The 27460-nt window shown below is 39.9% G+C and overlaps 1 protein-coding gene across 1 annotated transcript in view; it reads left to right on the forward strand.

Annotated features, from left to right (window-relative positions):
* LOC111141568 (MACRO domain containing 2) overlaps nucleotides 1–27460 on the forward strand; it is a 1949692-nt gene that overhangs the window by 1781868 nt on the left and 140364 nt on the right. Inside the window, exons 9-10 of the mRNA XM_022494211.1 lie at nucleotides 10249–10330; nucleotides 24219–24263. Of these exons, the coding sequence (XP_022349919.1) occupies nucleotides 10249–10330; nucleotides 24219–24263 (127 nt within the window). The remainder of the gene's footprint in view (nucleotides 1–10248; nucleotides 10331–24218; nucleotides 24264–27460) is intronic.

Below are 27460 nucleotides of genomic sequence, written 5' to 3' on the forward strand. Positions count from 1 at the left end.
TCTCCTGAAGGGAAAATGAAAGGGCATCATGGTGCCTGCCAACTACACCTCACCTCTCTTGACCACATGGACTCTCTTTATCTTTTATGGATTTGTTAAAACCCTTCTAAGTAACTCACCTCTTACACAACAGGAAATTGATTACTCTCTCTTTTTTTTTTAAGGTTTATTTATTTATTTGACAGAGAGAGATCAAGAGAGGGAACACAAGTTGGGGGAGTGGGAGGGAGAAGCAGGCTTCCTGCCAAGCAGGGACCCCGAAGTGGGGCTCAATCCCAAGACCCTGGGATCATGACCTGAGCCGAAGGCAGATGCTTAACGACTGAGCCACTCAGGCGCCCTGGAAATTGATTACTCTTATAAAAAAGAATACACCTAGCATTAGAAATAAGGACTGTATCTATGGAAATATGTCTCAGCTCTGGGTGGCTTCAGCCATATGAAGACGGACTTTACCTTGAATTGTTATGGCTGTTATGCCACCTTGTCCCTGTGTCCTCACGTGGTCTTCCCTCTGTATGTGTTGCTGTCCTAATATCTTCTTCTTATGAGGACCCTAGTCATATTGGATTAGATCCCACCCAACCTAATGATCTCATTCTACTTTGCTTACCTCTTTAAAGACTAAGTCCAAATGCAGTCATATGCTGAGGTCTTGGGAGTTAAGACTTCAACACATGGATTGCAATGGGGCACAATTCAGCACGTAATTTGATGGCCCTTCAGAGTTGCATCAGATTGAGGGAAGGGGTCTGAGCCTTTGGACCTGCTGCATGAGTCAGTCCCTGGGTGCAGGCTGGCTTCAGAAAGAGGATCAGCGCAGATGAGGTGCTCTCCCTGGCAGAGGACAGTCCTCTGTGAATATCTTCTCAGAGCTGTTAGCCACCAGCTCCAGCAATAGGAAGAATGACTGTTCTCATCCTGAAAGGAAGGAGCAGATGTGAATAGCACAGCACAGCACTCTAATTGTAAAACGGAAACCTGTCTTTTATTTTCCACTAGCATTTTCACCCAATATCTCCTAGGATCATTCCTTTGGTAACAAAGGCATGCTATTCTAGTATGTAGAACTAAGCCCTTCTCTGCCTGTGTTTTTTCTATACTAAACATATGGAGCAGCTTCAAGGACCATGACAGATGTGTCATTTGCAGGGGTGTCCGTTTTGACTGATATGAAGCCGACTTGGAAATTAACTTGCACAAATGAGCCTCCAACTCAAATCAAAACAACTCGGGTTCTTCTGCTACATGGCCACTTTTTTCATACAGAGTTGAAGAAAAGTCAAAAAGAGCAATTTATCAAAACAAAATAAGAAAACTGAGTCGTGCTGCCACAGAGTAATGACAGATGAACTGAGTTTGCCACAAAGCCCCCCCAAAATAAAGGATCCTTTTTATGCATGCAGAAGCAATTTCAAAATGCAAAAATGCCCTTTGAGTGTTTGTGGATTATAAATGTTCTCCAACTCATCCAAAAGTCTCTGGGAACATGGAGAACAAAATTTTCCCATTCTGTGACATGGAGCTTGAAATACTAGCTTCTGAGGTGGAGTGCACAAATATGAATGAACTTAATATCTTCAAGAACCAGAAGAATCATATTCGGTGACATTTGACAACAATATTAAAATATCAGAGCAGAGACTCCTAGAGGGTCTTGTGAAATCTTCTTTATTACTGCAGCTCAACTGTTCATTTACCCTTTTTTTCTTGCTCTTCCCTTTCTCTGGCTGATGCAGTCAGACACACACACACAAAAATAGCTATTTTCTATATAATGTGGGCCATTTTGGTAAATGTTTCTTTTAAGATAGAATTCCTCAGCAAAGTTGAAACCGAAATGAAATGCCTTTCAGCATACCAGTCAGAAGAAACACCTCCAATGTTCTCTGCCTGGCTCAGACTTTTCCCTGATCTATTTGAAAAGATCAGGGTAGAAATAAAGGACTCACCAAGTGAATAGTGATTATATCCACATACCAGCACTTCGCTAGCTGTTTCAGGCACCCCATGAATAATAACTTTATGAATAAACAACCAATGTTTGTGGAGCACTTCCTAGAGGTCAGACTCTTTGCCAAGCACTTTAGCTCAAATATCTCCTGTGGTCATTATAGCCAACTATGGCAGATGGGATTCTAAGAGTCTTCCAAGAGCCCAGTGTCTGGGATGCACACACCTTCTCCCAGTTCTTCAAACAAAAACAAGGTACTGCTGTGAAGGGATTTTGCCAGTGTCATTAAAAGATCCCAAATCAGCAGAGCTTAAGATAGGGAGACTCTCCAGGTGGCCCTGACCTAATCCTAGAAGCTCTTTAAATCTGAGAGGTCAAATATGAAGGACATCAGAGATTTAAAATCAAGGATTTGATATGCTTTTGCGGGATTGAAAATGAAGGGGGACCCCTGGCAAGTCAATAACTTGAACCTGAAAGAGCCTGGAAGAAGACCCAGCCTCAGGGGGGAAGTGCAGCACAGCTAACACCTTGATTGCAGCTTTAGAGACAGTGAGCAGAGGTCTCAACACCATTGGCCTGGACTTGGACCTACCTACAGAAGCTGTGAGAGCCTGAAACTTTGTGGCTTTAAGACACTAAGGTCCCAGTAATTTGATATGTAGCATCAGAGCACAAATACACTGGGAGAAGGGCAGATTGGTCTCCCTTGTTCCACCTATGGGGAGAGGGGGGGACTAGCACCCAGACATCCCAGCTTCTTGGCTTTGTTCTTTAATTAATCAGCAGTGACCTTGTCCCTTTGTTTTTCCGTGTAACCTTGATTGACTCATAGCACTAAGCAAGCTCCAATGACACTGGTCTTCTAACCTCCCTCAAAATCTATCCTTCTACATAGATTTTGAGGCTTAAGCCCTGACATTTAACTCACTTACTAGCAGCGGGCACTATTTGGTGAAGATAACCCCATATCCAAGCCTGCATAGTGAAGCTGTTGGATTATCTTTCAGGGAGCCTGAGACTTCACCCCCATTGCCCATCCGGCTGCATTTACACAGGATCACCATCCATCAGCTCTTAGTTAAAGTGGTATTTGCATGCACACCAGATCTTTGAATGTTTGTCATTTGTCACTGGGGAAGCAAATTACATTCATCAGAATCCATTCATTCTCCCAGTCTCGCTAAACACAGGATAATCTTGACTGTGTCAGCTGTCCTAGGACTGGTAGCCATGAAAAATGGAGGTCAGCTGTAGATATTCTAAACCTGCTTCACTGTGTAACCCTCTTCAGGGGCAGTAGATATGATGCTGAAAAGATTAATAGGACTTATGTCATCATGTTTATGGGGCATAAAACCCCCAACTGTGGATTAATGGATATGTTGGTGAAAGAAATACATCTTTACTCCTTTATGCCTTGATGGGTGAGCTACAGTTGACATCAGTAGAAAGATATAGAGAGATTGCCTTTAGAAGGTCAGCTTTTAAAGGGCTTTTTTGACCTCGAAGTCAATGAAAATAGATTTTTGATTGTTGACCAAGACAACTGCACCAGGAGACTTCCAACCTTTAAAAAGATTCTTATTGCAGTATAACATACAGAAAAGTACACAGATTCTAAGTGCACTGCTTGTCAAATTTCACAAACTGAACACATCCATGGAACCAGCACCCAGATCAAAAACCCAGCATCCCACACACTCGCCTTGGTCCCTTTTCACCAACCTGCAGCCCAGAGTAATTGCTGTACCAACTTCTAACACCACAGATGATTTTGACTATTTAGCTAACATTTTTGAACTTTAGCAAAATAATGTGTATCTTTTCTTTCTGGATTCTTTTCCTCAATATTCTGTTTGTTCATATTTTTGGGTGTAGTTGCAAACTTTCTATTCTCATTCATTTGTAATATCCCTTTGCACGGATAGATCACAATTATTTATCCATTCTACCATTTTAGGCATTTAAGTAGCTTCAAATTTGAAGATATTACTAATAGTGCTGCTATGAATATTGTAATATGTGTCCTTTGACATACCACATATATGTGAACATATACACATATTCTATTGGGTGTTTACCTAAGGGTATAATTGTTGCTTCAAAGGATATGCACAAATTTAGCTAACTTAGTAAATACTGTGAGATTATTTTCCAAAGTGGTTGCACCAATTTTTACTCCCAAAAACAGTAGATGAAAGTTTTGGTTAATTCATAATATCAATACCTGATATTGTCTTTTTATTAAAAAAAAGAAAAGAAAAGAAAAGCCCTTTTAACTTTTATTATATTGTAGCTTACTGGTAGCATCATTGTTTCTATTTTGAAACTAATAAGCACCTTCTATGAAAACATCAGCACCCAGTTGAAGAAGCACTGTGCTCAACATAATATCATTGGATAATATGACAGTTGGTAACAGATGCCTTGTGTGCTTTATGTGGCTCCTTTCTTCTTTGCAAAAGCACGTAGGCTTCTCTGTAATTCCGTTCTCAGGTCCTCTGGCAAACATAAAGGAAAGTCTATCTTTTAAAAAAAGTTATTTGCTTCTGGAACTAAACACCCTTGAAAACTATCTGCCATATAGTTATATTTCAGTGAGGTCTGTTAGCTTAAGCATACGCTCTGCCAGTATTTACAGAGCTAGCTCCCATCATGCATCAGACCCTACACTAAGCACAGGTAGAACAAAATTGAGCACTGCCCAGTTCGTCATAGGGTTCTAGTGTAAGTTATAATGAGGATTACAGTGAAGTCGTTAATTCCTAAAAGCATTAATGTTGTCTTTTGTATTATTTACAATTATGTTTTAGCCTGAGGACCCATCTGAGTTTACTAACTTGTTCATTAAAAAAAAAAAAAAAAAAGTATAAGTCATTTGAAGTACACAGAGTTGCTTTGACTACAAAAGTGTGTATGTACCCTTTAGGAAGTTCACCAGGAAGATGGGCTGGAACCAGTAAAAGTTCACCTGGAAGGAAGTAATTGGAACTTGAGTAACCTTGGCAGGTTATACACCTGTAACAAGGAATACTGATTATTACGATTTTTTTTTTGCCCTTCATTGTACATGTTATTCCATGAAATGTTATTAAAGATTACACCAGTCGGGGTTTAATCAAGGAAGCAGAACCTTGGGAGTGATATGGGATATAGGATTTAGGATAGGGATTAGATTGTATACAATTGTGGGAGAAACCGGGGAAATAAATGTCAAGGGGATAGTTGACTGAGCAGAGAAAAGCCCTTCCTGAGGACCCAAGAGAGGGAGCTGGTGAAGGAGTTTGTGGAAGACCTTTGTCTCTGCAAGTGACGAGGCCTGGACTGTGTCAGCAGGGTGGGTGGTCAAGACGCAGGTCAAGAGATGCCAAAGAGAAAGCTGGAAGCTAAGTTGGGGGAGGACAAGGACAAAGTGGAAACCATGAGAGCAGCCTGGAACCCACATGGACAAACTGCCCCATGTATCTGTTTCCCCCTGTATGGAACCCCAAAGCTGCTGTGCCCACCCCCCCCCCCAAGATGGAACTGGTGCCCTTTGAAGCTGTGTGTGTGCCAAGACTAGACTCAGAGAACCTGAGGTAGGAGAAAGAACAGGAGCTGGAAAAGCTGTGAGCCCAGCTCCTACCCCACCTCCAGCTGATTAGCAACAATGTACCCTACCTGCCTGGGGTCCTACCCTCCCCTGCCTAGAGCAAGGGCTGCAGCTGCTCTTCCGCCCTCAAAATCTCATGAGATCTCTCAGGGGCCAACCATTCAGAGAAGTCTCATTCCAGCTTAGCTAAGCTGACATAGCACAAAATTACCACAGAGATAGACAATCACTGAGATATTTTTAAAAAATTTTTTTAAAGAAGAGAAAAGAAAAGAAAGAAACATGATATAATTCAAACCTTTCTTTATAAAGACATAAAAGCTGGATCTCAGAGAGACTCAGGGCTTTGTCCAATGTCACAGAGCTAGTGACAGGCCTAGAAAGAAGCTCAGTCCCATGTGTATTCATGTGGGTGGTATCACAGAAAACACTGGATGTGAAGTTAAGATGCCTGAGATTTTGTAACTAATTATTTGGTCTTGGGGGGGGAGGGAAGCACTCAGTTATGGATGCAGGTTTTCTTTTCATTTTTCTTTCTTTTTTTTTTTTTTTTTGATGCAGGTTTTCTTGTGAGAGAATGACACATGGACTAGGTCCAAGAAATTAGAGGTGCTCAGTAACTATCTCTTAAATAGATGAGTAAATATAGTCTCTCAAGAACCACCATTTTATGGGACACCTGGGTGGCTCAATCAGTTAAGCATCCACCTTGGGCTCAGGTCATGATCTCAGGGTCCTGGGATCAAGTCCCATGTTGCGCTCCCTGCTCAGTGGGGAGTCTGCTTCTCCCTCTCCCTCTGCCCCTACCCACCCTGCTTGTGTGCTTGCTCTCACTCTCTCTCTCTCTCTGACAAACAAATAAAATCTTGAAAAAAAAATTTAAATAATAAACAACCATTTTTCAAAATTGTTCTGTTGCCTAACATAAAAGAGAAATTGAAAATATGATCCTGAGCCTTAACTGTAAGGCATTCTTACATATTCTCAGGTAATTTATCGGGGATAGTATGGATCACCAGGCTCTTTCCCCTTTACATAAATCAGATTTCTAACTTCTCAGCCATGTACCCAGTAGACTTTCTATGTTCTTCTTCTTTTTTTTTTTTTTTCAAGATTTCATTTATTTATTTGACAGACAGAGATCACAAGTAGGCAGAGAGGCAGGCAGAGAGAGAGGAGGAAGCAGGCTTCCGGCTGAGCAGAGAGCCCGATGCGGGGCTTGATCCTAGGACCTGGGATCATGACCTGAGCCAAAGGCAGAGGCTTTAACCCACTGAGCCACCCAGGCGCCCCTTTCTATGTTCTTCTTATCACCCCATTGTGGCTTTTACTTGATCTTGATCCATTCAGTCTGAGCCTTTCAAGAGAGATGACATGCTATAGAACTGGAAAAGCAAGAATCCAAACAATTGGCAACAGGAAGAAACCAGAATAATATCAGATTTCTGGCTATGTATTTCTGTTTTGTACACAACTCTACAATTTGGGCAGAGTTCAGTGGGAACAGCTGATCTCTGTTCCATGTGGCACCAGCCGGGGTAGCTCAAAAACCAGAAGGTGAAATCATCAAGAGGCTACTCACTTTCAGTAAGGCTATTGGCTAGAACTTGAACAAATGGGTTCTCCATGTCGTCTCTCTGCTTCCTCATGGCGTGAAGGTTGGGCACAAGAGCAACCCTCCCCAAAGGACCAGCCAGAAACTGTATCACGTTTCGTGACATGGACTTGAAAGTCACATAGTATTTCTGCCAGAGTTCCAGACAAGCCTAGATTTAAGAGGAGGCATTATAGATCCTATTTCTCAACGAGAGGAGTATCAGCGTTACAGTTTAAGAGAGTCTGAGGGACAGGGTATCTCATTGCATGCCATCTTGGAAAATATCATCTACCACAAGCAGTGATCAATATCCATTATGAGTTTATAAACACAGAGCTTGTCAACTAATGGAGCTCTTTTCCAACAATAACCCCAGAGAGTAAGTGTATACACACATCTATAAGTACATTTACATATGCATACGTGAAAGTACTTGGCAAGTGAGGGTTAATTCTTAGATTCGATCTGCTTCCAAGATATTTTCAGTGTGATGCCTCAGGGTCAGGGCAGAGAAATGGGCCACTCAACTAGTTTAAAATAAAAGTACTTTCCCCCCAGCATCCATCTACTCTCTGGGAAAATAAATCAGGCTGCTAAATTTTGGACTCTTACTATTTCCATGGTAACAAAGCCTAAAACGCTAAAAGGTGGATTAAAATTCTTTACAATATTTAAGAAATCTGTATGTCGTTTCTGTGATGGTTGAAAGTTCACTTAACAGCAATGAGTAGCATTACTATCACTAACCCTCCCCCCTGCAAACAGACACGCAGGCAACAGGAGTGTTTTTTAAAATCCCGTTAACTTATACTGAGTGACCATTAAGATAGGGAGACATGAGTAAAAATGAGACTGTCCAGTTTGGTCTCCTTAGATCTGCTTTGAATCAAATTTTCTTGTATTGATTTTGATCTCGATTAGGTAGCTTTAGAAATAATCTGACCATTTGAAACCTGGAGAAAAAGTCAACCATCATAGGTACAGAAATATGAATAATTATGGTGTTTGGGAATTACAAATGGTTTAATACAGCCAGAGAGAAGAATATGTGTAACACAGAGTCTTATTTTTGGTGTTAGGACTTTTAATTATAAAGAGAATTATTCAAATAATTATTATTTGAAAAATACGCAGGAAAGTATAGAAAATAATATACCACGTACCTACCCCCATAGTTAATAGCTTTTACTCATTTGCTAGATTTTTCTCAAATCTCTTTTCTGAAGTTCATGTGTGACATTTCTAGGTGTGTTTCTGTATATGGATGCTCATGAATGAATCCCTACACTTTTTTATCTTTGTGCTTTAAAAACTTGTACAAATGGCATTATAGAGAAGACATTTTTTGTACCTAGTTTCTATTGCTCCATCATTGTGATTTTTATCTTTAGCTACAGGGCATAAACACACCATAAGGAGAGCAAAGACGAGCATTCAGTATTGCGCAGATAGCTAATCATTTGTTCAACTAAATTTGTATTTCACCCGAAGAGTGAATTGATGGTGACAGCTTTTGCATTTGTAGAAAATGTTAATGATATGCAGAAAGGACTGGACACCAAAAACTCAAGTGAATATAGGGAAAAGAAAATAAGGTTTATTTGCAACCCTGTCCTTCCATATCTGAAGACCAGATGCTTTCTCTTATAATCCACCCTTTGGGGGGAGGATTACTGGGGCTGCGTGGTATTTGGTGATGAGAGCGAAGAAGTCTAGCTACTGTCTGGGAGGCAGCCTATCTGGACCTGTGCAGAGATCAGGGAGCCACGTCTCTGAGCTTCCAACGGGGAGCCCTGACCATTCCTTGTGTCCTAGCCCTCCCTGCCTGACCATCCCTCTCCTGCTGGACACTTTGAACTTGCCTAGTGTGAATCTGTTTTCCACAGGCTCGGAGAGCTGCAGGGCTAGGTGGATGACATCCATTTGGGTTCATTCATGTCCTGCCACATGCGCACCCCACTTCTATTCCCTGTTGCCCTGAGAAATGCCTATCTTTTTTTTTTTTTTAAAGATTTTATTTATTTTTTTGACAGAGAGAGATCACAAGTAGACAGAGAGGCAGGCAGAGAGAGAGAGAGGGAAGCAGGCTCCCTGCTGAGCAGAGCGCCCGATGCGGGACTCGATCCCAGGACCCTGAGATCATGACCCGAGCCGAAGGCAGTGGCTTAACCCACTGAGCCACCCAGGCGCCCGAGAAATGCCTATCTTGATGTTCTATTCAATTACCAGTTGCCATTTGATAAATCGGGTAATTTTTAAGTTTTTGTAGATTGTTAAAATAGAGCGACTAAAGGGATGTTTATTTTAAAGACATGAAATGGGGTCACTGATTTAATATCAGATATACGTGAGCTAGCTATTAGATACACTCCATCTCTCTTCTCTGTTTACTATACTACTCTCCAAAGGTCTCAAAGAAACACCTTATGTAGAAAAGCTCTCCCAAAACAGGAAAAAGGGACAACACACCTGTTTTGCTTTTGAGGTGGCACTAACTTACTCAGTAATATCTACCAGGTTAAAGTTCTATTGACCTCATGTCGCTGTCAACTAATTATATTTTACTTCTGTTGCATTTCTGAGTATGTTAAGCTAAAAGCAAGTGACTTTCATGCAAATTAAACTGCAAGAAGCTTTTTAGGCTGTGTTCAAATACTAACAGGTTTGATAAATTTATTTGTCTAAGATGGGTAGGACAAAGAGCTCTTCATTTACTGACATACTTTATTGTCATTCTGCTATACACCTCTCATATGGTTATTTTATAAGACATAAAGTCTAGGTATCCTGTCGGAATCTCCAATCTTATTTATAGCTTGCTGCAAAGTGGCTTATTGTCATTTATTATTTCCTATTTGATTTATATAACATCTTTCCACCAAAGAGTCCATGGGCTCATTTACATAAAGAATGCACACACACACCCCAGCTGACACGCGCACTTGAACTTCACTCAACACTGTCACACAGCAGTAGAGTACCAACAATCTACAGGCGGCTTTTCCACCTGGTTTTAGCTCCAAAACCACGTTCTGGAATATTTCTGATATTCCAAGGTCACCATATTTCCTTTCACTTTGAGTATTTATTGTTTGCCTCTAGGTGGATCGGATCATCTTCTGTGTCTTCTTAGAAGTTGACTTCAAAATCTACAAAAAGAAAATGAGCGAGTTTTTCCCTGCAGGTAAGTAAAGAGATTTGTTTTCTTTGGAATTGAGGATTGGAGTGGAGGCATTGGTTGGTTATATTCTATTTCATTTCCTAGCTTGAGGAAATGTTGCATATATGATCTCCATATACCAGTAACCTGTGGCAGCTTGTGTCATAATTTTCAAGAACTCAAGGAGGTGACAGGAAATCTAAGCCCATGACCTCTCTGTCCCAGGAGGTCATAGTGTTGTCTTGGGGAGATCAATTCATCTCTTGAGTCTCATCTTCTCATATCAAAAGTGAGGGGCTGGACCAAATGACTTCTAAAGACTTCCTCTGGCCCTTAATTACAGAATCTGTGATTTATTCCCCACACATCTAAGTTGTCCAAGCCTGTGCCTACTTTCCGATCCACCATGTTAAACAACTTTGTTGGAAATTGTGAGAAGCCCATTTATATTCATAGCCAGAATTCAAACATTTCCTACCTTCTCTGCCTATCACCCCGATTTTCTCAGCCCAAATTGCAGTGAAGATAGCAGCCCTTCCTAGGGCAATCTGCAGAAGGTGCTCATTCATTGTAATTCACATTTGAGAATGTAGGCAAAATCTCAGTTACTAAAGAACCTTGTTTACGTTGATGGAATGTGTCATTAAATTTGGTTGACCTGGTTAATTGAATATTGCCCCCCATGTTCCTCTTCTGGGCTTATTTAATACCTAGTTATTTTTATGGTGCCATTCAAGTCACAAACTCAAGGTGCTTTCCTCAGCCATGGTAAGAATGGCTTCCAGGAAATTTCAAGCTACTGTGAGCATTGTTGGTGCCTGCCTTAGAGAGAGCTTTCTTTTAAGGTTTCCATATCCATGGAAGTCAAGAGGTTTTCCATGTACCCAGTGACTCTGGCAGGTGGGAGGGAGGGAGTGCAGCACATTCATCCTCTTGGCAGCTGGTCCAAGCCATCCAGTAAATGTAAATCCAGGATGCCCTGCCTGAAGATCAGAGTAGGACACAGTAGCTGTCAAGAAGAGCCACAGGAAATGGCTAGAGACGTTCAACTTTGTGCTAATGTTCAAGGTGGACTAAGTTCCCCTGAGTCATGTGAAGTTCTGCTCTCTAGTTTTCTCATTGAAAGGTGAATCTGCTAAGTGTATTTAATTGGAGCCTTTAACTACAGTATTTCCCTAACTAGGACATACTGTAAATTCAAAGAGACTCCCCATGTGATGAAGGAGAGGATTGTGATTGTGGCCTTTTTTTCCCCCCATCCTTTGCCTTCTCCCTTCTCCTTTTTTTACCTTTAAAGAAAATCTTTTTAAGCAACTCAGTAATTTATAGCATGTAAAGCACCTAGGGACTATTGAGTAAGTAGTTGTTAGTATGAGCTAAATTTAAAAATTTCTTTGTACTTTGAAGTATTCTTAAAAGAAAATGTTCATTCATGAAAAAAATGTGACTTGCCATGGTGTGCGATGCAAGTATTCTCGTATCTTGTCAATATCACAGCAGATTTCATACACTTTCATCATTTTGGACTTCTTGAATGTATAGAAATTATGATGTAACTTTCATTTTCATGTCTTCTAAAATAAAAACTGTTTTTTGCTCTAGCATATGATAAAAATAATTGCATAAGTATGATCAAGTGATATTAAAACAAACCTATCCATCAGCAGATATTTCCAGTGGTGCAAAGCCAAAAATCATATTATACATTTATTCTAAGTGGAACAGTTTTAGTGGTCTGGAATGTATTAATAATTATGAAAATAAATTATTTGAAATATTGCTACTCAAAATAAATCCAGCATTCATCTTAGTACTTGAGCAAATTAAATAATAATAAAATCATCTTGAGCTTCATATCAATACTTTGAATCATAGCATGCTCATGAAATTATTTCCAGTGCATATTTATAATAGTAAGCACATTTTTAAAGTAAATGTCAAAATTCCTCCAAATTGTTGAGTATTTCCATGATGCTGAAGCATCAGCCACTTATAAATTCTGAATATGCAATATGAAATAAAGGTGACTTTTAATGGAATGTGTGATGACTAATATAGATGATATACATTATCTGTCCATAATTTGAATTTATGGTTAATTCATGACCATACCATCTTTGATTGGAATATATTTTTTCTGACTTGCCATATATCCCCCCCCAGACTGGCTTATTCAGACCATCTCTAGTCTTCTTAACACTTCCCAGTGCAATAATAATAGTTTAGGAAAAAAAGTCATTTTATATTAAACAAAATCTCTGTATTTTAGGGTATATTAATCCCACATCTTTACATTTCATAATCAGGAATCTAAGACAAAATGTATTAAAAAATATACAAGTGAGGCTAGATCGCATTCAAGGTATAACACATGCAAAACTACTACCTAATATTCGTGATAGGAGTAAAAGCTAACATTTATGGATTGCTTCCTCTCAGCCAAATGCATGGGCAAAGTCAAGTAATCTTCAGGCTAACTCTAAGAAAGTAGGCACTATATTAACCCTCCTTTTTGATATGGAAAATGATGCATACCTGAGAAAATGAGGCATATGGCTAGGAAGCAACAGAGCTCTATTTCAAAATTGAGAACAACATCTGTCATTGCACAAGTGATAATAGGTTCGCTTCCTCAGAGCGTCATCTCCAGAAAAGCGTGGTTTTAACTTCAAGGATACATTTGGAGCACTATGAAAGTCTCATTGCTAATGTCATTTACTGCCCATCATTGTTCAGAGCTGACACACTTCTCTTCTCATACCTGTAAATGTCCTCATAGAAACTGTCTACTCTGAGTCAAATTGGTACTTTATTATGGATCTCAAAATCAATCCCAAACCCATCATCTAGGCACTGCAGTGCTTTGACCTGAAGGTGAGCAGTAAAGTGGTCACTGGAAAGCCAAAAGGCCTTACTCATGACCACAAGGGTAAGCTGGAGAAGTGCTTGTAATAGTTTGCTGGAGCTACCATGACAAACCACCACAGACTGGGAAGCTCAAACAACTGAAATTTATTTTTTCACAATTCTAGAGGCTCAAAGTGCAGCATGTAAGGGTCAGCGGGATTGGTTTCTCCTGAGGTCTCTCTTCTTGGCTTACAGATGGCTTACATCTTCTCTCTGCGTCTTCGTGAAGTCCTCTCTCTGTGTATGTCTGTGTCCTAATCTCCCTCTCCTTGTAAGGACAGCAGTCATATGGGATTAGGGCCAACCCTAAAGACCTCATTTTAATTTGATCATCTATTTAAAGACCCTATCTCCTAATATAGTCACATTCTAAAGTATTGGAAGTTAGGACTTGAACAAAATATTTTGGGGGACACAACTCTACCCTTACCAGAGCCCATCATGGAAAGCAATCATGTAACCATAAAGAAACCAGCAAGAATATTTTTTCCAACAGTTTTATATCTTGCTGTGGGTGAAGCATATTTGACTTTTTCCTTCCCAGATGTTTTCTTTGAAAGTCTAGTGTGGCAGCTTTATGGAATTACCATACACTTTGGTTACAAATTATTTACAGTTACACTACACAATTAGATGGCCTATGGCAAATAATATTTGTATGATTCAACTCAGAGATCTCTTTGTTCTTTACATAAAAGATTTATATTTTTCAGTATGTAGGATTTATTGCATGTATTTTTCAGATTTGGAATATGGAGGTCAATTTTTTTTTTTTTAGAATCTAAGTTCTAATAGAGAATTTAGGGATATTAATTTACCTCATAATAACAATGTCAAATTTACAGTTTTGGAACTATATCAAAGAATCCTGATGTTGGAAATAAAAAATACCGTGGTCAGGCCCCTCCCTACATTAGGGAAAGCCTACATTTGTTTATCGCAATGGTTCTCAACTACATTTTTCAGGGAGTATTTCTCCAAAGTAATTTTTTTAATTATATCTTCTGACAAATGGGCATGATATTTTTAAAAAATTTTATCTGGATTTACTCTTTTAAATCTAACAAAAGAAAGTATTCACCTGACCTCTTCTTCATCTCCTCTTCTCATTGATTTTGTAAGCTTTTCTCATCCAACATCATTCATGATCCTTTCTGTCCATCAATCAGCAAATAATTTATTATATGCCTACTATATACCCAAGGCTCTGTCCACTGCTGCATTGAAAATACTGTTCTTATAATATGCCTGAGAGGTAAATATATGCAGAACAAATGGAAGACAATACTAGCAAGTAATCAAGTATAGCATTGATATGGTCAAAGTACTCAGGAATTCTGAGACAAATATGTCTGAGGACCAGGGTAGTTGTGGCGAGTTTCATGAAGAATGTGTACTTTAAGGTTAAGCAGGAACAGAGAAGTGATGCCAAGGATTCTGTAAATAACAGAGAGGAAGGGCAGTTCAGATGGAAGGATTTGTGGAATAAGTAGGATACTTATCTCCAATTAGTGATCCCTGACTGAGAAATGCTGACACTCATCAGCATGTAATTGTATGACTTTGTGCATGTTGCTTAACCTTTTTATGCTTCACTTTCATCATGTGCAAACACAGTAATGGGCCAATTCCAAATAGAATAAACAACAAATGTAAATGAATATTCAGAGAGGTATCTAGACTGAACATCATAAATTTTAAAATATCCATGTTTATTTCTTATTACAAATTTTTTTTCGTGTTTTTCTTATAATTTTAAAAGGAGGGATTTTAATTATTGTGACCATCTTAATTAAAAAGTATATAACTTCTTATTACAAAAGTAGTACAGATTTATATAGTAAGGTTCCTAGTTCTTTTCAAATATATGTTTCAGGGAGTTTCCCATTTTGTCATTTGTCCTTGTGGTATTATCCCTTTATAATCAAGTCAATGAGGAACCATAGAGAAACAAAAGAAAGGTGAAAGAGAAATGTAGAAATAGAAAGAATGAAAGGAAGGAAAGAAGAGAGGGGGAAAGGGTAGATGGAAGGAAGAAAAGAATAAAGTAAAAAAGAAAGAAAAAATCCTTTTTATTAGAAAGTGAAGTTGAAAACTAAAACTCAAAAATTACCTTTATTTTAAGCCTATGTACTTGATCCCATAAGAAATCAGCTCGTTTCTGGATAGGATTATTCTTAGTTCTACTCCTCAGACACTTTTTAGGCAAAGCAGTGTGCTTCCTGATTTACAAAATGTGGTAGGAAGAAAAATGCCCTTCCCTCAAAGATGACTTAAACCTGTGAATACATCAGGTCACATTACAAAGGGGAAATAAGATTGCAGATGAGATGAAGGTGGCTAATTAGCTGACAGAAAGATGGGGACGTTTTCCTATATTACCTGGGTGAGTCCTTACAAGGGTCCTTCAAAGATAGGAAAAGGAGGTAGAGTGGGAGATATGGCTATGGAACAACATTCAGGAGGATGTGGGTCACTAACTTTGAGGATGGAAAGCAGGAGCCATGAGCTGAGGCTCTGGTAGACAGAAAAGCAAGGAAACAGATTCTCCCTAAGAACCTTCAGAAGGAGTACTGCCCTGCAGACATCTTCATGCCAGCCCACTGAGATCCAGGTCAGACCTCAAACCCACACAACTGTAAGATGACAAATTTGTGTTGTTTTAAGCCATTACATGTGTGGAAGTTCATTACAGCAGCACTAGCAAACTCATTCACCAGTTGTCTTTGCATAAGTCAAAGAAACACACACAAAAACCTGCTTACCCAGTCTGAATTGTACATTTTTTTTTCCCCAAATGGCACATTCGTTGTAGAGGGGAAAAAACCTACAAAGTAGAAAAAGAAAAAATTCAGAAATTTCTTTAATTATGAATATTTACGGTGACTTGGCACATTTGGGCACATTTGTACCCCTTTAATGTGTGGATCTCATTGATGTTTAGAATTATACAAGACATGTTCTCTGTAATGTGACATAAATGAGTTGACTGCCTTCTTAGGAACTGGGTGCTAACCATTTCCACTTGATGGGCCTCAAAAGATACAAACACATTTTGCTTTCAATGAAAATCCAGTGAAGTGTTGCTGTAACCAAGCAACCTGAATGAAGGAACAAGCAGCAGGCGTAGACTGAAAGCAATCTGTCCCTTCAAAAAGGGGGACTATGTGGTGTGTGTAGCCAATGCTTATAAACAGCAGAACGCATAAAGACCTGGGGACACGAACCTTGACTAAGCAGAGCTTGATCTCATTAGGAGGCTCTGATAAAACAAAGGCAAGACAAAGTGCAGCTTGGAGAAGGGAGATGCTGTGGGCATCTTTACAGAAACCCCTGCACGGTGCTTCCGAAAAAACCCTTCTAATGTCCTGGGTAGACTGGTTTCTGTTCCGTAGGTGAAGACATTGAGGCAAATGCAGGGGGAGCAAAAACCCTTTTCAAGGTACAGTATATGAATGAAATAATTTCTAATAAGACATAGAGGTAAGGGTAAAGATCAAAATAAGCAACGGAGTAAAGGAAATCCACCATGTTTTGTTCTGCTTTATCTGTGGCCCTAACTGGGACCCTCAGCTCCAGCTTTTTGATGTTTTCGCCTTCAGCTGCTGTTCACTCCATAATCCAGAGCAATTAATGATTTCCAATATCCTGTTATAGCTGTCACTGTTGAGATCATAGAGAACTCTTTGATGGGTCCAGCATGGTTACTGAAACCAGTGCGTGTTTGGTCCCGCGACTCCCATGACCCCATGGAGCCCTTGTCTTACTTGACTGGGCAGCCTTTATCCTTTTGACACTTCTGTCTTCTACTTCTCTTCCTGCCGGGAATATACCTCTCTGGTATATTCACCTGTACACAGGCCATCTCCAGCTGACATCTCCAGGCCTCTCCAACACAACAGATCTAAAACTAAATTCAAAATCCTTCCCCCACCCCATCTTTCTCCTCTAAAATTGGATATCTCACTAATGGGTGCCTTTATGTGCCCCACTTGCCAAGCCAGAAACAGCAGAACCATGCAGTTTTTTTTCAAGCAGTGCCTTTTATTTATTGATTTATTTATAAATTAATGAGATTTGAGTGCTCCTCTTGACCAAGGACCAGCTGGGGTGGGGTGGAGGGGGACAACCTTTGGCTTATTATTTTTTTTTAATTTCTCCTAGTCCTATCAATTACATTGCAGAAAGTGGTTTTAGCAATTTGTTAGATGCTGTAGGTCAAGGTTTTCAACTTAATGGAAGAGCTCTGCACTGCAAGGGAGTCCCCTTTATCAATCGTTTCTTTGCATGGCATTTCTGCTTTGTCAAGTTTCACAAGAAGCCATGAGCATACCAACATCTTCCGTACTTCGTGGAAATCCTGAAAAGCTTGGAGCCCTTTATTTTGGCTAATAATATTTCCTCTCTATACAAGGTAAATTGCTCCTAGAAGCCCTTAGTAATGAAATATTTAAAAGGTGAGGGATACAGAAGAAGCCTGTGTGAAGGAATTAAGCCTTAAGAGAGAGAACTTAAGAGCACATGAAAAAAAAAAAGGCAACAACAAGATTTTCATAATTGGTCTGCTTGACAGACCTGCCCATTTGTGTGGATGCTCCAGAAATTTTGACAAAGGAATTTCAGGTGCCTATCCTTTTTTTCCTGGGGGAGTGGAGAGCCTGCCTTAATAGCCTATAAGGGTCACTTTCTCCTTCATAACACACTTCTTTTTCCATGCAATCCACAGTCCTCTTTGAAGCAAGTTTCCATCCACGTACACGTCTCTTAGCCTCTTAGGGTCCTAACCATGGGTGACAATAACTGTGTGATAGGTGGGTGATTTCCAGCATAGAAGGAAACATATATCTTACAAAGAGAATGACTATTCTTCAGTCTCAGCAACCATCTGGTGTGGGTACCCCTCACCAGCATTAGTGTTTTCCAGAAATCACCAAGTAGCTCAGCTTGGATCTCGAAAAAGTAGGACATCTAATGTTTTTGAAAGCTTTTCCTCCGGCACCCAAAGACCATTACTTTGGAACAATGGTTCTCCAACTAGAGCTTGCATGAGCGTTTCCTGAAGGGCCTGTTAAAAAAGTGTCAGCTTCCTCCCCTGAGCTTCTGCTTTGATAGATCTTTAGTGGAACCCAAGAATTTGCATTTCTAACAAGTTCCCAGGTGGTGATGATGCTGTTGGTCCAAGACCACACTTTAGACTACAGTTCTGTGGGGTTTCATAATCTGTTTTTATACCATTTACTTTCCGAAAGACTGCATTCATTATGGCAACTCTAGATAAAGGAGTAAGACCCATCTCGAGTCATTCCAAAATCCACAGCATGCTCTGTCCTCTAACAAACTCTGTCTTCCATCAAAGAAGGTGAAGTAGATATTGCAGACTTCAAAGTAGGTTAGACACATCCTTAAAGGGGTTTCTGAAGTGTACAAAGCTATTACTGAAAACTGGTTTTCCTGGGGAAACCAGTTGGTCTTCACACTCATATGTGGTCAAAATAAGAACTCCAGTCATACTTGTAATTTTTGTGCAGAACTCAGCAGGGTAATCTGACAGAGAGGGGTGCGGTGAATAAAACTGGCAACCATTATGAAATTAACATCAAGAAAGAAAGAAAGAGAGAGAAAGAAAGGGAGGGAGGGAGGGAGGAAGGAAGGAAGAGAGGAAGGAAGAAAGAAAGAAACATCAAAGAAGCCCCAGGAGTTGAACTGGGTCCTTTCTGCTGAGGAAGGGAAGGAGGAAGGGAGGGAGGTTTTCTGGAATCGGCATTTCTGAACACCCAGAACAATGCCACAATGCCACCTGATAGATTGCCCTCTATTTTGAAATGATATTTGTAAAACTTTGGCTTAGAACCTTTTACTTGATTTCCATCCTCTAACAAAGAAGCATGATGCTTGAAGAACTATTAAAAGGGCAGCAGCTCTGGGCCCATGCTCCATCATCTGTCCCTTAACTGCTTCCAAATTTTGAATGGCATGCCTCCTTATCTCCATAGGCTTATCCTCTTCTTTCATATATTGCTTTTTTATTTCCCGGTTTTGTTAGAGAAAAATTCTTGCTAGATATGTGCTGCATAAACATGGCTCAAGTGAATACATTTTATAGAATAATGTTGAACTAAAGTGGATTTCATTAATAAGTAACAGCACATTAGGTGCTTTGTAGACCAAAATTACTCTGTGCTGGATTTTAATATAAATAATACCAAAATATGAAGGCGTGCATTTTATAGTTTATTAGTAAATTTCACTTATGAAAAATGTTCTCTCTCAAAAGCTGGTGTGTCATTTTCTGCTTAAAGTTGTTTAGTAACCCTGTAATTTTCGGGATAAAATTTAAATTCTTCAATCTAAGGTGTTAGGATTCCCCAGAGAAAGAGAACCAATAGTGAATATAGATTTAGATATAGATATGAATATAGATGTAGGTATAAATTTATTATAAGGAATTGGCTCATGTAATTATGGAGGCTTCCAGATCCCAAGACCTGCAGTCAGCAAGCTAGAGACCCAGGAGAGCGGATGGCAGAGTTCCAGTGGGAGTCTGAAGACCTCAGAACCAGGAGAGCCAGTGATGTCATTTCGATCCAAATGCCTGCGAGCTTGAGACCCAGGCAGAGCCGGTGTTTCAGTTTGAGTCCAAAGGCAGGAAAAACCCATTGTCCCAACACTTTAGTACCCTCTTCCTTGTGGGAGGGTTAATCTTAAACTTATTGGATGAGCCCCCCACACACACACATTACAAGGGCTATCTGCTTTACTGTGTCTACCAAATCAAGTGTTAATTTCCTTCTGAAATTTCTTTCAGACACCCCCAGAGTCCTGTGTGACACATGTCTGGGCATTCCATGGCTCAGTTACATTGACACATGCGATTGACCATCATACCCAGGAAGGAAGAGCCTCCATTATGCAGCTAGAACAGGACAGTTTACCCACAGATCCCCCTGTAACTCCTCCCTCCAGCCACTCGGAAGCTTGTTTTATTTCCTTAAAAGCATCTTGGCTGTTCATATCCATGTGTTTTCACAGATGTTTTTCCCTGTGTTTCAATGCGGTTACCCTTTTTTTAGTTTAAATCCCCCCAGAAGCAGACCCAAAAACAAGAATTCAAGTGGAAGACATTTATTTGGGAGATGACCCCAAGAATCACCAGCAGGAGAGTGGGAAAGAAGGACAGGAAAGGGAAGGAAGAGAGTAGGGCCTAATTATAAATGAAATTAACCATTGGCTCAAAGCCAGGGTTGGGATGGGGAGGGGAGGACTGTGGGAGAAGCTTCCAACTTAGCCCACTAGAGAAGGGAACTAGAGTACTTATATGCAAATCCTGGCAGTCCCTTGTGAAAGGCTGCCCTCTTGGGGGTGTTAATTCCCTGATACTTCTCCAGCAGTCTCCAGCAGCCCAGAGAAAGCCCTCAGGCAGAGGCCCCGGGGCTGGTGGCTGGAAGTTGGGCTGGCAAGCACCGAAATGTCAAGGAACAAGGGGGTATAGGTAGAGCACCCACATCTGCCCAGAACGCACTGCAGCCTTTCTTTCCTCCTAGCTAATTCTAACTCTCCCTTAAGGACTCAACGGAAGCCTCAGCTCTTCTGGAAATCTTTCATCGACCTTCTCTCTGACTTAGCTGTTTGTTGTCTGTTTCCCAGTAAAACCTCGGACTACTTGCCTCAGAGAATCTGTTACTTCCTCTTCTGACTGCTGCTTCCACTTCTTTGTGAGCTTTCTGAGGGACTAGGTTGTCAGCTCTATCTTCAAGGTCTTCCATAGTTCCGACATGTGGTGTTGGTCAGTAAATGGTTGTTTAAGTAGGGAAAGTAGTGATCATAACGACACCATTAACACTGATAGCCACTATTTATTGAATGCTCATTCCATGTAAGCACTTTGCATGTAGGATGTCTTACCAACTCTGGAAAGTTAGTACTTCTATTATCCCTATTTCTCGGATAAGAAAGCTGAGGTATAGGTTTACGTAATTTGCCCAAGACTGCACAGCTCCACGTGATTTGGCCTGGAAGCAAAACCCAAGCAGTCTGAATCCAGATCCTGAATATACTTTACCTGCCATATGGATAAATGAGTGAAATGGATGCATAAATGGATAATAACATCAAGTCTGATCCTTCCACACCTGGGGACATTCTAGGGATAATGCTATCAGTATAGTCTATAAAGTTCAAATATCAGCTCAATGTCACATTTTCCAAAAACCCTTCCCAGTAGCAGCTGTCTCTCCCCTGACACCCTTTTGTAAGTGCACTGACTCCTCTCTATTATATGTTCAGATGTATCTGCATGTCTTACTTTCCTTACTAATGATAAGTTTCTAGACACCTGTGTAACCTGGTATTTTCTATTTCCCCAGACATAAAGCCACACATACAAAAGGTTACCAATGAGTGCTTGCCACATGGACAAACAGATACACATAGTTGACAAGCAAAGGGATCTTTGACTCTTCCTTTATCTTTCCCTGGGAACTGTGGAGACTCTTTTTCATCCCTTTCTGAGATTCCAGAAAGTCTGTTGCCTTAGAGATGGTTCTAGGTATTTTCGATGGCTCTGAAAAATAAAATTTTGTTTAAATGGATTAAGGTCAGGGAAGAATCTGTGAAGAGTTTACTTTGTAACATTTTGATAAATCATTTGGTTAGAAAATTATATTTCTAAGAGAAAGATATTCTTTCTCCCAATATTCTATTCGTGGAAAAAGATGAAAGAAATAAGTTATATAGAAAATCACTAATTTTATAACAATTTGAATGGAAGAAAATTTACTTCTTCAAAAATTAACCATGGCCGGGGCGCCTGGGTGGCTCAGTGGGTTAAAGCCTCTGCCTTTGCCTCGGGTCATGATTCCAGGGTCCTGGGATCAAGCCCCATATCGGGCTCTCTGCTCAGCAGGGAGCCTGCTTCCCTTCCTCTCTGTCTGCCTCTCTGCCTACTTGTGATCTCTGTCTGTCAAATAAACAAAATCTTAAAAAAAAAAAAAAAAAATTAACCATGGCCATCAAGAATTACTTTCCTAAAACCTCAAATTAAATGCATTTTCCATTCCCGGTGACTGGTATATCTATAATCTTCTTTTATTATTAGCACTTTGAAGAGTGTCACATTGAATAAATTTAGCCAAGAAATTATTGGATGTAAAGCATATGTCCAAGAGGAAATTACAAATCCTTGCTGAGTCCTCATTGTTTGCAAATCATCATGTAGATCCATGTTGCCCTGGTATGTAAGAGATAGATAGGAAATATAAACACAGGAATTCTCCAATTTGACTTAAAAAATCAGAGAAAATTAAAAATTTTAATTCAGCAGAAATTTCTTCATGGATTTTAGTGTATAAAATTAATCACATTATGTACCAGGGAAAAAAAGGAACATAAGACAGTCTTGAACTTTGTAGAATTTATGATCTAGAGATGGGCATCTGCCAGGCAAATATGTTAAAAAGTAGACTCATGATTTGGTGGCAATAATAACTAATACATAAAGTTATATACAATATATAATATATAATATGTATAAATTTAATTAATTTATAATTTTATTTTTAAATTAAATTTATTTAATTTATAATTTATAAATTTATATAATAATATGTTTATATATTATATATAAATTTAAACATAAATATTTATATATTATATAATATATATTAATATTTCAGTAGGTGTCCTAATGCTTTATGTAATACTATCTCATTTAATCCTTGCAACAACTCTATGTAGGAGGTATTATTATCCCACTTTTCCATGGTCACATGCCTAATGAATGGGTGGTTGGAGGAGCTGTATGCAGACCTCAGCCCAAACGTCCTTAAAGTTGATACTCAGAAGGTGTTAAAAATAAGCTACAATGAAAAGAAGACCATTCACTCAAACTTGGATGGAGCAGATGTTATGGTGCCTCAGCTCGAAGGATGAGTGTGAACAGAGATGGAGAAAGGCATTGCTTCCAGGACTGAGGCAGGTAGTGGAAACTAACAGAGATCTTAGAAAACAGAATCGAGTGGTGCTTGAGTGAAGGTGGTAGCATGAGTGGAACAGAGGAGGGGAAACCGAGAAGAGTGGTTAGAGCAGGTACTGCTGGCCTTGAGTATGACCCCAAAGAGTCTAGACCTTTCTCATTAGGCAGACAGGAGTCACTGAACAGTTGTGAACTGGATCAGAGCTGTGTTTGAAGATTGATTTGGCAGTTATGTGTAAAAGGAGTTGGAAGAGCACATTAAGAAATCACCAACTAGGGAAGTCTGAATTTGAGTAGTAGTGATGTGAATACAGAGGAAAAAGAAAGAACACAGGATTCAGCATTGCCTGGATGTGAGCATCAGTGACCGAGAAGAGACGACTACACGTCAAAAGTTCAGAAAGCAACTATGTCACCCAGAGAAGAGAGGACGCATGGGTCCTTGCCCAATTACAGAGGGTTTCACTGGGATGAGGGGAGTCCAGTGGGAATGATAGGACTGGGGTGGGCTGGGGGAAGGGCACTTGAATTTGCTTGGTTAAAGATTTGGATTTGCAAGTATAGCAAACTAGCACTTTCCATGGTGCAGTGCAGGGATTGGACCCAGGTGTCAGCCTACACCCAAATAGCGAGCCCCACATTTCTAAATACTTGAGGTGACGGTGCATCCCTTTCATGGATGCAAAAAATGCAGCATTTAAAGTGTGTGATTTTTTTTTTTGTCCTTTTGAAATGACCAAAGTGACTGTGTGAAACTTTAAAAGCAAAACAAATTGTTGCATATATAGTTTTGTTAGACATATCTAACAATTTTTAAAAGGAAGCTTAAACCCTAGGTATTAAAATTGTGCTCTAATGTCTGTTTACATTACATTACACTGATTTAGCATAATAATATAAGACAATAGAAATGCATGGTCTACCAGGTTTCTGCTGAGTATTTTCTTGCCTTTGCATTTTTATTAGATTGGAGAATTCTGGGGTTTCTAGCTTTTGTATGAGCTTTTCTTTGTCTTTTCTCTTTTTTTTAAATAGATGATAATAATGAAGAAGAAGGTGTTGACATCAAAGAAGATTCAGGTATTAAATTTATGATTTTATTCATAGAGAATAGGCAAAGATCATTGTGTTGTTTATGTACGCCTCACATTTTTTTCAAAGAAAAACGTAACAAGGTTAATAAAATAGGTAAAGGGGATTAAGAGTACACTTATCCTGATGAGCACTGAGTACTGTAAGGAATTGTTGAATCACTATATTGTGCACCTGAAACCAACATAACCCTGCATGTTAGCTATACTGGCATGAAAAGACAAAAAAGAAAAAAATAGAAATGTACACTCAAGGTTATAAAATGAGAAAGTGGTTGTGCTAACTCTTGTGGCTTATACAATTAGCATATTTAAGCAGTAGACTTTCAGCTTTCTGAAAGCTGAGGTAAAAATGGAACCTGATGTTATAACGAATAGAGCTGTGTAGCAAATCACCCCAAAGCTTAGTGATTAAAGCATCTGCTTATCCTGCTCATATATTCGGTGGGTCAGGAATTCAGACAGAGCACAGCAGGGCTGACTTCATCCTGCTGCTCTACAAGGTCTGAGGCCTCATCAGGATGCCCCAGCGGCTGGGGGTGAGGGCTGGAATCCTGTGAAGATCTGTTCACTCTCATGTCTGGCCGGCGATTGATACTGGCTCTGGGGCTCTCGGCTGAGACCCTGGCTGGGGCAGTTTTCTGAAACATCTATGCATGGCCTCCTTCAATAACCTGGGCTTCCTCTCAGCATGGCAGCCAGGCTCCAAAGTGGTTTCTCTAGAGACAGCAAAGTGAGCCAGCAGGAGCTGTACCCTTTTTAAACCTCAGCCTCAGGAGTCCCACAGAATGACTTCCACAAAACTCTTTTTGGAACAGTCATTAAGAAGCCTGCCCAGGTTCATGGGGAGAGAAGATAGGCTCAGTCCCCTAATGGGGAGCAGTGAGGTTTTCGTCAAGTACATGGGACCTGAAGACTTGCTGTGGCCATCTTTGGTACATATATTTGGTACATAGGATTTATTTTTCTCACTATCAGAAATTAAGATGTGTGCCTACTCCTCAAGAAAGACCAGTGTTTGATGAGGGAAATCTAGTGGTTGCAAACATTGGATCTGGCCTAAGGGAGCCACTCGGTATGTGCTTATTAATGAATTCATGAAATCAATAGGCCTGAATTCAATCCCAGTTCCTCCATTTATGGACTTTAGGTAAAAGTTTTCTCTATAGGCCTTAGTTTATACCTCTGTGGTCAATAAATATTACCATATAGTCTTGTTTGGGAATTAAAGGAGATATACCTGAAATGTTTCTTGGATCTTCGTAAACATGAAATTATCACTTCTTTCTTTCTCCTCTAGATATTGGAAGGGTATAGAACTTAATTCCATAGTATAAGTACTCCATGTTCCCCATTTTGGCAACCACACTGTTCTAGGTATGAGATGGGGCCAGGTTTCAAAAATTAAAATCGATATTTCAGAGGTCCTAATTTTGTGTAACCTGCTATTCAATGCCAGAACTCCATCCATTAATCACCGACAACCTCAGTCTGAGCAGCTCCATTAACAGGGAGCAATTTAAATTCTGAGGTAAACGATCTCTGTTAGTCAAGGTTTGATTAAAATGGTCCTTTCTCCTGGTTAAATCTCTCTTCCTCCCCTGATCTCCCACTGTCTTCGTGGAAAGATACCAGCAGGTCTTTTCTTTGTAACAGCTTGCAGGAGCAACGATCATAACTCCTGTCTAGCTTTTAGCTTCTTCTCCGGTCCAAACATGCCTGAGTCCTATGGTTCCCTTGGTCTCCCCAGGGCAGTGGATTCAGAGGGCAGGAGAAGTCGAGGGAGGGTCTACAAGCCAGGAGCAGAAACAAAGGAGGTATTACTGCTGTAATAACATTTGTCAGTTCCCTGCCTGTATATCCATGGTACCCACCATTGCTTTACAGTATCCACAGCAGTCTAAGGAAAGTTCTTGTGACCCTCAGCTGAGCCTTGTTTGCTGGTCAGGAAAGCAAACTCAAAGTGCCAGGGGGTTAAGTTCTCTGGAGTAGTCCTCAGGAAACAATGGGCAAGAGTTGGGGGAACTGTGCAGTACAACTCTGAGGCAGGTTATGATTCAGTGCTGTCCAGTAGAAATAGGATGGGAGCCTCCTGCTTATCTTCAGATTTTCTAGTAATCACACGGGAAAAAGTAAAGAGAAACAAGTGAAATTAATTTAATACTATATTATGTAATATAAAATATCCAAAATAGTATCATTTCAACAACTAATCAATATATTATAGGAGCCTGATATTTTACATCCTCTTTTTTCCATTCTAAGTTTTTGAAGTGTGTGTGTGTGTGTGTGTGTGTGTGTTTTACATTCATGTCTCAATTCAGACTAGACACATTTCATGTATCCTTTGGCAAAGTGTGGTGTTGGACAACGAGATTTGATACCAACACCCAGAACTCCCCAGTGGAACTTGCTCACACCCAGTATCAGCTGCCTTCCCTTTCCTGTCTCCCTTCCCTACTCCCCTCTGGCACTTTCTGGAGTAATTTCTTTATTTTATTTTATTTTTTTTTTTTAGATTTTATTTATTTATTTGAGAGAGAGAGACCACAAGTAGGCAGAGAGGCAGGCACAGAGAGAGAGAGAGAGAGGGAAGCAGGCTCCCTGCCAAGCAGAGAGCCTGATGCGGGACTTGATCCCAGGACCCTGAGATCATGACCCAAGCCAAAGGCAGCAGCTTAACCCACTGAGCCACCCAGGTGCCCCTCTGGGGTAATTTCTTAAATGAAGCATTTGCTCTCTAATCCTGTCTCAGCGTCTTCTGAGAAAATCCAACCTGAGACAAGGACTCTGCTTTTTGTAAAACATAAAGCCCAAGGTGAAATTTCAATTAGAATATCCATTTCCATACTCATGAGGGATGTCTTATTGCTTAAAAGAACTGTAGGTTGAAAAAAAGACTTTAAGTAGTCACCCCATCTTGGATTAAATTTAATGTCAATTTCTTGTCTTCTCCTTTATCCTGCTCATGTGAAGTATCCTTGTAATATCCTTCAGCCATAGGGAGTACTGCCCTTTCAGCTGGCCACTTTAAGGACTTTATCTGGCTAAGGACCATTTGCCTAAGTGCCATAAGTACACATTTCTAGGCAGGGGGAGTTGACTTCTTAATGAGATGCAGCTAGCTCTCCCAACCACTGAGTGATTTTAAGAAAATCATTATTAATGCTAATGCTGAGCCCACAA

Source organism: Enhydra lutris, unplaced genomic scaffold (genome assembly GCF_002288905.1).
Source record: "Enhydra lutris kenyoni isolate GAN:26980312 unplaced genomic scaffold, ASM228890v2 scaffoldscaffold6, whole genome shotgun sequence".
Taxonomy (NCBI): Eukaryota; Metazoa; Chordata; class Mammalia; order Carnivora; family Mustelidae; genus Enhydra; species Enhydra lutris.